The following is a 12375-nucleotide window of genomic DNA, read 5'->3' on the forward strand; positions in this document are numbered from 1 at the left end:
GGAACGAGACGTTGTGTCGATGTAGTGACACTAGGGGTCACTCTTGGGAGCCCCAAACACCTCTGCTTTTTTGAAAAAAGGCCAATGAGAATTGGCGAGTGGAATTTGCATGCCACTCCCCCGGACATACGGGTATAAAAGAAGCTGGTATGCAACCACTCATTCAGATTTTCTCTTTGGAGCCAAGCGGTTCTCTTCATTGAAGCTGAATTCATCCGCGAAGTTCATTCACCTCATCTGCTGGATTCTACGGTGCATATCAGCGGCTTCTCCCCCTCTGCACCCGTGGAGTGCAGAGAATGCCAGCTCTCATTGGCCTTTTTTGTAAAAAAGCAGAGGTGTTTGGGGCTCCCAAGAGTGACCCCTAGTGTCACTACATCGACACAACGTCGAGTGAGTGACAGATAGGGAAAGAGTGTTATGGATCTTAACCCCACTGAGCATTTGTGTGATCAGCTAAACTGTAAGGTGCGTAAGAAGTGCTCGACAAGACAGCCACATCTATGGCAAGTGCTACAGGATCTGCAAAGCTGTCATTGCTGCACGTGGAGGATTTTTTGATGAGAACTTTTTATTATGAGTAGTAGTTTAAGAAGTTCTGAACATTTTCTTCAAATTGTAATAATATTTTTTCACGTTATTAATGTCCTGACTATACAGTGTGATCAGCTGAATGCCACTTTGGTGAATAAAAGTACCACTTTCTTTCCATAAGAGCAAAATTTGTACATTATTCCAAACTTATGGCCGCCAGTGTATAAATACATATTTGAATATATTTTGAATTTTGATATTTTATATTTTTGTGACACCTATATCACCCATGTGAAAAATTAACTGTCCCCTTAAACTTAATAGCTGGTTGTGCCACCTTTAGCAGCAACAATTGCAACACTGTGGTGGAATTTTGGCCCACTCTTCTTTGCAGAACTGCTTTAGTTCAGCCCACTGGAGGGTTTTCGAGCATGAACTGCCCGTTTATGGTCCTGCGACAGCATCTTAATCGGGTTCAAGTCAGGACTTTGACTAGGCCATTCCAAAACTTTAAATTTAGCATCTTTTGAGCCATTCAGAGGTGGACTTCTATTCTTAGGATTACTGTCTTGCTGCATAATCCAGTTGCACTTGAGCTTCAACTCACAGACCGATGACCAGACGTTCTCCTTTAGGATTTTCTGGTAGAGAGCAGAATTCATGTTTCCCTCAATTATTGCAAGTCGCCCTGGCCCTGAAGCAGCAAACCATCTCCACACCATCACTCTACAACCACCATGCTTGACCATAGGTATGATGTTGTTTTTGTGGAATTCTGTGTTTGATTTACGCCAGATGTAACGGGACCCCTGTCTTCCAAACAGTTCCACTTTCGACTCTTCAGTACACAGAACATTCTTCCAAAAGGTCTGAGGATCATCAAAGTGTGTTTTGGCAAAATTCAGATGAGCCTTAATGTTCTTCTGGGTTAGCAGTGGTTTTCGCCTTGCCACACTTCCATGGATGGCATTTTTGGCCAGTGTCTTTCTGATAGTGGAGTCATGAACAGTGACTTTTATTGATGCAAGAGAGGCCTGTAATTCCTTGGATGTTGTCCTTGGCTTTTTTGTAGCTTCCTGGATGAGTCGTCGCTGTGCTCTTGGAGGAATTTTGGAAGGTCGGCCACTTCTGTGAAGGTTCACTACTGTGCCATGTTTCCTCCATTTGGAGATAATGGCTTTCACTGTGATTCATTGGAGTCCCAGAGCCTTTGAATAGCTTTGAAACCCTTCCCAGACTGATGTATTTCAATCACCTTTTTCTTCATAATTTCTGGAATTTCTTTTGACCTTGGCATAGTGTGCTACTGGGTGAGACCTTTTAGCCATCTTCATGCTACTGAGAAATTTCTATTTAGGTGTTGAATTGATTGAACAGGGCTGGCAGTAATCCGGCCTAGGTGTGTCTAGTCCAGCTGAACCCCATTATGAATGCAGTTTCATAGATTTGAGGATTTAGTAACTAAGGGGGCAAATACTTTTTCAAACAGGCCCAGTTGGTATTGGCTAACTTTTTTGTTTTAATAAATAACATTATCTTTCAAAAACTGTATTTTGTGTTTACTCAGATTGCCTTTCTGTTATGTTAGATTTCGTTTGAATTTTTGAAACAATTTAGTATGAGATATACACAAAAATGGAAGAAATCAGGATGGGGCGAATACTTTTTTTACGGCACTGTATATAGTGTTAAATGTATGCTTAACCAAGACAAAAAAAATGATGCTAAAGTAAAAATCAATAGATTCCATGAGCACTTAACCAGTCATTAAAAAAAAAAAAAAAAATTCCTGTTGCACTTAACCTGTTTTTAATACTATTCTGATGCTAGTGAAACTTTGTAATACGGCACTTTTCATACCACTGTCTCCTTAAGATGATTCCCTTATGTTTTCCTCTTTTGTAAGTCGCTTTGGATAAAAGCGTCTGCCAAATGAATAAATGTAAATGTAAATGTAAGTCCTATTATCTTATGCAATACTGATTCTCAAGTAAATGTATCTTGTTTTATGGATGTTTAGACAATTTTACTAGAAAATAAGACAAAAATACCTTTGGATTTACAGAAGACAGATTTCACACATTAAACAATTTAGTAAAAAATAAAAAATAAATAATAAACATCACAGAAACTGCATAGATCACACATGCACCATTGGGAATTGGTTAATCTTTAATATTTAATGCTAAATCTCCTCTTATGGATGTTACAAGTAGTGTTTGTTAAAGTGACCTGGCCAGGGGCTTTTTGTGAGTATTACCATCATTAGTTAAGCCTGTGAGGCAAGGTTTCGTAATTTCATGGGCATAAAAAATTGCAATGAAGTACTGCCATGGGTTCACTCAATAATTTTAAAAGTATATGAGAGGTTAATTTCCTGCAGATCTTTTAGACCAGCCCATAAAGACAGGCCTAAATCCTGTCCTTTGTATAATGTTATAACAGAAGCCAGTTTCTGGTGCATGTTGATCTATGCACTAACCGGTCGGGTTCGGACAATTGAATTCATCAGATCCGTCCCCACAATCCTTTTCTGCAACACACAGCACATGTGACACAGGGGGAGGGGCAAATGCACAGAGAAGAGGACATGAAGTTACACATGACATCATCAACAAACACAAATGAGGGAAATCTGGTGAACTAAAGTGCAGCAGACAAAGCAAACAGAAACAAAAAAGACAAAACGTGTCAGTTTCTCACCGTTATCACAGCGCCAGTTAATGTTGATACAGCGTCCATTATTACAGGTGAACTGAGTGAGTGGGAAACAGGTTGGGTATGCTGATGACACAAAATCATCATAAACAATTAATAATAATATACTTGAATTTCAGTTTTTGGTTCATACATTTTAATAGAGTAATTTTAAGTAGTTTTAACAATATTAAAGGAGAAGTGTACAATTTCTGCACCACTAGCTTCACCAGTCAAATTTTGTAAAAAAAAGAACAGGTTTTCCAAACACTGCCCCCATCTTCCATTGATTAACAAAAAGAAAGTCATGACTCATGCCCCAAACTCACACCATTGTTTGAGCCAATGTTGCTGTTTCAGACTGGTCGAGATGCTCAAACACACAAAGCTCATTTTTAATAGCACCACAGAGTCAGTGTTTAAACTTTTGGTGTAAATCAGCTTACGAAAGTGTGGTGGTGGGGGTGTGGTTGAGCGCTGGTTTGTGAATGGAGAGCGAGATCAGGAGATGAGGATGGTAAGGATCATCACCTGGCAATGATTGTCTCTAACAGCTGTTTGTCATTGCAGTGAGAGTGGAGATGGGCTTTAAGAGTGATCCAGAAGCCAGTGAGATGGAGGGAGTTACGAGACACAAGCCGAAAGAGACTGTGTTAATTTGTGTCCACTGAAAAGCGTGGTTTGAAGTATGTCTGCTAAAAAGCATGAATTTTGAATGTAAAAATAAACAGACCATTTGAGTTGGATTCGCCATCTCCTGCTTCCTCCTTTTGCCTAACTGTGAACATTGTTACACGCGCCTCACCCATCCACTAATTTTGGGCACAAATTGGCCAGTGTTTTCCACGTTACTAAGGGAAATTTGTGCGGATGGGTCCTATAAAAGAGCGTTTCGGTGTGGGATTTGTGATGCGCTGGCTGGGGAGGTGGAGTCAGGGCCATCTACATCAGTTCCACATCAGGAAGACGTAAGTGAGGGGGAAGTCTCGGCTTCCCCAGCCCTTAGAGGATTTCCCGCTGGGGATTTCCCTCTGGAGCAGATGCGAGACGAGACTCTTAAGCATGCCTTCAACCAAGTGAGAGTGATTTATGGTCACCATCTTCAGCCAGACATTGCACTCTCCTATCCGTACTTTTTTATTATAAATGACCGAGTGACGCAGTGACGCAGGATGCTCAAACAAAGGAAGATATGACCCAGTTATTGATACCGAAGAACCATCGGGAAATGTTATTCCAGACAGCTCATTATAATCTGATGGTGGGTCACTTAGGGCAGGAAAAGACACTGAAGCGTCTAATGGCCCATTTCTATTGGCCCTGGCATTCGTGGAGATGTTCGCAGATGGTGTGTGGCATGCCGTGAATGTCAGCTGGTGAATTCGCCAGCCACCCCAAGAGCGCCTTTGTGCCAGCTTCCTTTGATCGAGGTCCCCTTCGATAGAATTGGTATTGACCTCATCGGGCCATTAGAGTGAATGGCACACGGGCATCGCTTTGTGTTGGTTCTGGTGGACTACGTAACGCGATATCCAGAAGCAGTGCCTTTGCGCATCATCTCAGCACATAGTGTTGCAGAGGCACTTTTCAAAAAAGAAATCCTCACTGATCAAGGCACTACTTTTATGTCACGTACACTACGCGAGCTGTACGAATTATTGAGCATTAAATCAATTCGGACAAGCGTGTACCACCTGCAAATGGATGGCTTGGTCGAACGGTTTAATAAAACCCTGAAAAACATGATTCGTATGTTCATGCATGAAGATACTTGGAATTGAGATAAGTGGCTTGAAACAACCATATCAAAACAACCCCAGGGGTAAAGGTACGCAGTCATCCCTACCGATTACCTGAGCACAAAAAAAGTGGTTCGAGAAGAATTAAAGGCCATGCTAGATATGGGGGTAACAGAAGAATCCCACAGTGACTGGGCCAGCCCGGTGGTGCTGGTTCCGAAAAGTGACGGCTCGGTCCAGTTCTATGTGGATTATAGAAAGTTCAATGCGGTGTCTAAATTTGACGCGTATCCAATGCCGCATATTGACAAACTGCTCGATCAGTTGGGCACTCGCTTTTATTCGACACTGGATTTAACAAAGTGTGATTGGCTGATCCCCTTAACACAAGTGTCCTGTGAGAAAATGGCCTTCTCCACACCGTTTGGCTTACACCAATTTGTGACCCTTCCGTTCGGTTTGTTTGGGGCCCCGGCTACGTTTCAGCACTTTCAGAGTCCTCAAGCCGCACTCTGTGTTAGCTGCTGCCTATCTGGACGACATCATTATATACAGTAATGACTAGCAGTGGCATATGCAGCATCTGGGGGTGTTTCTGAGGTCACTGTAATGGGCGGGACTCATGGCAAACCCCAAGAAGTGTGCAATTGGACGGGTGGAGGTACGGTATCTGGGGTTCCACTTGGGTTACGGGCAGGTGCACCCCCAAATTGATTGCGGCCTGCCCGAGACCCAAGACCAAAAAGGAGGTGAGACAGTTCCTGGGGCTGGCTGGCTATTATAGGAGGTTTGTGCCTAATTATTCGGATGTCAACAAGCCCGCTGACTGATCTCACTAAAAAGGGAGCCCCAGACCTGTTCCAGTGGTCGGAGCCGTGCCAACAGACTTTTATGTGGGTGAAAGCTGCACTTTGTGGTGGGCTGTTGTTACATGCTCCTGATTTTTCTCTCCCTTTTGTTGTACAGACCGACGCATTGGACAGGGGGTTGGGAGCCATGTTGTCCCAAGTAGAGGAGGGGGAGAACATCAGCCGGAAGCTCCAGAGAAGGAGTGTCTGGCCATCAAGTGGGTGGTCCTCACCCTTTGGTACTACCTCCTGGGACGGGCTTTCACCCTCTGTTCAGACCATGCCCCGCTCCATTGGCTCCATCGCATTAAGGACACCAACGCACAGATCACCCGTTGGTATCTGGCTCTTCAGCCTTTTAAGTTCAAGGTGGTCCACAGACCGGGGGCGCAGATGGCTGTTGCAGACTTTCTCTCCAGAAATGGGGGGTATGTGGTGGTGGGGGCGTGGTTGAGCACTGGTTTGTAAATGGAGAGCGAGATCAGGAGATGAGAACGCTAAGGATCATCACCTGGCAATGATTGTCTCAAACAGCTGTTTGTCATTGCAGTGAGAGTGGAGACGGGCTTTAAGAGTGAGCCAGATGCCAGTGAGATGGAGATAATTACGAGACAGTGTGTCTGCTGAAAACCGTGAATTTTGAGTGTAAAAATAAACAGACCGTTTGAGTTGGATTCGCCATCTCAAGCTTCCCCCTTTTCCCTAACTGTGAACATTGTTACAGAAAGGCTTACTAATAATTGTCTCTGTGCATGAAGCTGGTATAGAAGAATGTATCTGAACACCTGAAAAATTATACAAATCCCCTTCAACTATATTAATGGTAGTGTTTGCTGGTTGTATGTTCTTAAATGCAAATAAGCATATAGATATGAGTGATTGATATAGATAGACATATATATATATATATATATATATATATATATATGAACTAGCATTGAACTAGCTTTTCTAAAAGTACTATGAACATTGATGTACTGGATCTAGCTTCATTAATATTTACAAGCTGGCAGAGTTATAAAGTGGCATCATTTACCGCAGGATGCAGGCTCATCAGAACGGTCCCCACAGTCATCATCCAAGTCACATGTCCAGGAGATGGGAATACAGCGGCCACTGGCACACGAGTACTGATTTGGAGGACATGTCCGAGCTGCAACAGAACCAAGACTGATCAGAATCAAGTCTAAGATTATATGCTTTAATCAGGCATACAGAATCAAGTCTAAGTTTACATGCTTTAATCAGGCATATGTGATTTTAAAGACCCTATGAAATCAAAATTGGAGTTTTGTGGCTTTTAGTCCATGTCTGTTAGCTTTGAGGTCATCTGCTGTATATGCTGGTGTACTCCTAAATGTACAAAATAAGCTTTTAGCAGATACGTATACACATTTAAGATAAAACAATTGTTTTTCTCTTCTGGGAAAAATGGACAAAAATGTTTATGAAAAATTATCTGGAATGAGAATGTCCCTCCCCCTAATAACACCTACCTCTTTCACGGAATTTATACTGTAAGTTGCAAATCATGCTTTATGCCTGTGTGTGTTGCAAAAAAAGGAAAAAGCCCTTCGATATTCACCACCTGACTTCCTGTCTCAATAGGAACGCAGAAAATAAAATTGCATTTGTCAAACCAAACCATAGCACCAAAAGTGTAAAATTTTTCAATATTTAAACACTTTCTCGTATTCCAGCTAAATATGCAGAAACAACTATGAGTAATAACACTCCCATAACACATTGACCATCTGTGAACGTCATATTAAGCAATCAAAGATGGACAATTTTGCCATATGTTGTCTGTTACCAAATACTGAGATCATTTCAGGTTTCTACAGAGCAAATATAACTAATCAGAAATACATTTCATAAAATTCTTGTGAAAGGTGTGTTTGCAGACTTTTTAGACACATAAATACAATCCAATAATAGATCCTACCTACATTTTAAATAAACAAATCTAAACCAACAAGAAATGTGTTGTCATATTTCATTAATTAATTTATTCTTTTATAAAAGTCCACTTATTACAACAAAACTTGTGTATCTTTAATTATACATTGTCATATAAACAACCAGTCAGTAACTGCACTGCTTGATTTAATAGAGACACAGGTCATCAATAAATAAACAGTAACAGTTCCAGAGACAGTTTAGACTGTTATGTAGCCTATTGTTGTACTTCAGGCTTGTGAGACTTCCGCGCTGTGTTTCACACTGTAGATTCAAAAGAACCGGCTCATTAGAATGATTCTTTCGGGAATCGGACTATACTGGAAGCGCCATATATTTTGTGCTGTAGATTCAAAAGAACCGGCCCCTTTGAATAATTCTTTCGGGAATCAAACTATACCAGAAGCGCATATATTTTGCACTGTAGATTCAAAAGAGCCAGCTCATTAGAATAATTATTTCGGGACCTGACTATACTGGAAGCGCCATATATTTTGCGCTGTAGATTAAAAAACGAAAGTCACGAAGATCATACAATTCCAGTATTTTTTAATGAATGGAACCGGTTCTGAACAAGAATCTCGGTTCCCAACCCTAATTTCCACACTGCAAAAATAACTAATTTTGAAATCGGCCACATAGTAACATCACAATGTGGTGTTCATTTTAATAGCCCACCTCCAAAGCATTTGTAATCATCATGGTCATAGAGAGAGCGGGTGAGGTACTCCAACACTGAAAGTGGTACTATTGTTACTGTAGCTAGCTTTAGCTAGCTTTTAGACAATGGAAAGATTAAGATGTCAAGTAAGGTCCCTAGATGTTGTTGTGTTCCAGGTTGTGGAAAAACTGCACCTCTGCAGAACCTTCTGAAGGATCCCAACAATAGGAACGAGTGACTTATTCAAACAAAGTTCCTGAATCCTGAATACTGTATAATGTGGGATTATCCATTTGTAGCACATAACTTTATGGATTCTTTTGAGAAACAAGATTCAGGCTTTGCAATGAAACTTGTATTGAAAGATGGAGAAGTGCCAACAATATTGGATGATAACAAATGTAATTCTAATCTTTCATTTGTCTCATTCAGGGATCACAACTTGTAAACACGACTGGGAGTCAAAGGCACACGTCTTCACCTCATGGAAGGGGAAAGGTGCTACACACAAGCGGTACACCCAGCCAGCTGTCCCGGAACTTACCTGTTCAGACCTGACAACACACGGGACGAAACCGGCACAACCCGGAGATTATAGAACCTCGCAAAGGTGTTGGGTGTTGCCCAGCCAACTGCTCTGCAGATGTCTGCCAAAGAGGTGCCACTGGTCAGGGCCCAGGAGGCCGCTACACTCCTAGTAGAATGGGCTCATAGCGCCATGGGGGGCAGCACGTCCTGAGCATGATATACCATCACGATGGTGTCAATAACCAAGTGGGCGATCCTCTGTTTGGAGACAGTGCTTCATTTCCGCTGTCCACCAAAGCAAACAAAGAGCTGCTCGGAGCTTCTAAAGCTCTGCGTGCGATCCAAATAGATACATAAAGCCACAGCAACGCCAAAGCTGGGTCTGCCTCCTCCTGAGGCAGCGCTTGCAGGTTCACCACCTGATCCCTAAACGGGGTCGTGGGAACCTTGGGCACATAGCCCGGTCGGGGTCTCAGGATCATGTGAGAGTAGCCCGGACAGAACTTCAGGCATGTTTCACTGACAGAGAATGCCTGCAGGTCCCCTACCCTCTTGATGGAAGTGAGCGCAGTCAGGAGGGCAGTCTTCAAAGAGAGTGCCTTAAGCTCAACTGACTCTAGGGACTCGAAGGGGGCTCCCCGTAGACCCTGAAGAACTACAGAGAGGTCCCATGAGGGGATGAGGCGCGGTCTGGAGGGATTCAACCTTCTAGCGCCTCTCAGGAACCTGATGATCAGGTCGTGCTTCCCTAAGGACTTACCATCCACTGTGTCGTGGTGTGACGCTATAGTGGCTACATACACCTTCAAGGTGGAAGGGGACAGCCGCCCCTCCAGCATCTCCTGCAGGAAGGAAAGCACCGATCCGACTGCGCATCTCTGGGGGTCTTCGCGTTGGGAAGAACACCACTTAGTGAACAGACGCCACTTCAAAGCATACAGGCGCCTCGTAGAGGGAGCCCTAGCCTGAGTGATCATGTCTACCACCGCGGGTGGTAGGCCACTTAGGTCTTGCACGTCCCATCCAAGGACCAGATGTGAAGATTCCAGAGGTCTGGTTGTGGGTGCCAGATGGTGCCCCGTCCCTGAGAAAGAAGGTCCTTCCTCAGGGGAATTCGCCGGGGGCTGTTGCGAGGAGTGTGAGGTCTGAGAACCACGTCTGGGTGGGCCAGTAGGGTGCTACTAGGATGACCTGCTCTTCATCCTCCCTGACCTTGCACAGGGTCTGTGCAAGTAGGCTCACTGGGAGAAATGCATATTTGCGTAGTCCAGGGGGCCAGCCGTATGCCAGAGTGTCTATACCGAGGGGTGTCTCGATCAGGGTGTACCAGAGCGGGCATTGGGAGGATTCCCGGGAAGCAAACAGGTCTACCTATGCTCAACCGAATCCACTCCAGATCAGCTGGACCACCTGGGGGTGGAGTCTCCACTCTCCCCTGAGCATAATCTGTTGTGACAGCGCATCTGCTGCAGTGTTGAGGTCGCCCGGGATGTGAGTGGCTCGTAGCGACTTGAGGCACTGCTGACTCCAGAGGAGGAGATGGCGGGCAAGTTGTGACATGCAATGGGAGCGCAGACTGCCTTGACGGTTGATGTATGCTACCATCGCCATGTTGTCCATCCGGACTAACACGTGCTTGCCCTGGATCAACGGCCGGAACCTCCGCAGGGCAAGCAATACTGCCAACAACTCGAGGCAGTTGATGTGCAAACGCAGCAGCGAGCCAGTCCAGCAGCTGGCGGCTGTATGCCCGTTGCATACGGCACCCCAGCCCGTCTTGGAGGCGTCTGTCGTAACCACGATGCGCCTGAAGTCCTGCTTTATGGGAACACCTGCCCGTAGAAATGCTAGATCATTCCAAGGGCTGAAGAGGCGGCGACAGATCGGCGTGACGACCACGCAATGTGTCCCGTGGCGCCATGCCCATCTCGGGACTCGAGTCTAAAGCCAGTGCTGAAGTGGTCTCATATGCATCAACCAGAGCGGTCTGGCAACCGCAGAGGATGCCATATGCCCCAGGAGCCTCTGAAAAAGTTTCAGTGTAACCGCTGTCTTCTGTCTGAACGCCTTCAGACAGTTCAGCACAGACTGTGCGCGCTCGTTTGTGAGGCACGCCATCATCGAGACTGAGTCTAACTCCAAGCCGAGAAAAGAGATGCTCTGAACCGGGTAGAGCTTGCTCTTTTCCCAGTTGACCCGAAGCCCTAGACGGCTGAGGTGCCGGAGCACCAGATCCCTGTGTGCACACAGTAACTCTCGAGAGTGAGCTAGGATCAGCCAGTCATTGAGGTAGTTGAGTATGCGGATGCCCACTTCCCTTAGTGGGGCAAGGGCTGCTTCTGTGACCTTCGTGAAGATGCGAGGGGACAAGGACAGGCCGAAGGGGAGGATCTTGTACTGGTATGCCCGGCCTTCGAAAGCAAACCGCAGGAAGGGTCTGTGTCTAGGTAAAACCGAGACGTGGAAGTACACGTCCTTCAGGTCTACTGCCGCGAACTAATCTTGATCCCTCCACCGGGGGATGGAGTGGTCTGTCTACCAGCTCCGTAGAAGCAGATCTCCTAGTCCCTGGGTCGGCCATCTCAGGGGAGCTTCGAAGCCTTCCTCGGGTTCTTGGTGGCCGAACGTGAGACGGGTGGCATCTGCTTCCTGCGGTGGGGCAGGGCCACGGGCTGCGGCGGAGCCGGTGCTGTTGCTGAAGGAGGACGCCCTTGGCGATGAGCAGACGGGGTGCGGGGACTTGAGCCGTTGAATGGCCTCCGTCTGCTGCTTCACCGCCGAGAAATACTGGGCAAAGTCCTCGACGGTGTCGCCGAATAGGCCAACCTGGGAGATGGGGGCATCAAGGAACCATGCCTTGTCGACCTCTCTCATCTTGACCAGGTTGAGCCAAAGGTGGCGCTCCCGGACCACCAGGGTGGACATCGCCTGCCCAAGAGACCACGCCTGACCTTCGTCGCCCGGAGAGCGAGGTCGGTTGCTGAGTGCAGTTCCTGCATCAATCCCGGGTCAGAACTACCCTCGTGCAGTTCTTTTAGCATCTTGGCTTGGTTAACTTGCATGAGAGCCATGGCGTGCAGGGCGGAGGCGGTTTGTCCAGCGGCACCGTAGCCCTTATCTGTCAGGGACGACGTAAACCTACAGGCCCTGGACGGGCGCCATATCCACCTGGGGATCACCGAATACCCCTTGGCCGCCCCACCATCGAGGGTAGTGAGAGCGGGGGAGCTGAAAGATCGGGATCGGGCAGTAAAAGGTGCCCCCCACGATCTTGTCAGCTCCTCATGCACTTAAAGGGACCGCGGCGGGGTGCGGCCCAGGAACCAATTATCGAGCCGCGAGGGTTCAGGGGAGAGTGGAGTGTTCCACTCTAGCTCAACGCTTGCGGCTTCCCGGGAAAGCATGTCCG

General features: G+C 46.0%; 1 protein-coding gene across 1 annotated transcript in view; it reads right to left on the reverse strand.

Annotated features, from left to right (window-relative positions):
- Nucleotides 1–12375, reverse strand: part of lrp1aa (low density lipoprotein receptor-related protein 1Aa) — a 396987-nt gene that overhangs the window by 209501 nt on the left and 175111 nt on the right. Inside the window, exons 18-19 of the mRNA XM_051676564.1 lie at nt 6855–6971; nt 3238–3318 (exon numbers count right to left, since the gene is read on the reverse strand). Coding sequence (XP_051532524.1) covers nt 3238–3318; nt 6855–6971 — 198 coding nt within the window. The remainder of the gene's footprint in view (nt 1–3237; nt 3319–6854; nt 6972–12375) is intronic.

Source organism: Myxocyprinus asiaticus, chromosome 37 (assembly GCF_019703515.2).
Source record: "Myxocyprinus asiaticus isolate MX2 ecotype Aquarium Trade chromosome 37, UBuf_Myxa_2, whole genome shotgun sequence".
In the NCBI taxonomy this organism is placed as follows: Eukaryota; Metazoa; Chordata; class Actinopteri; order Cypriniformes; family Catostomidae; genus Myxocyprinus; species Myxocyprinus asiaticus.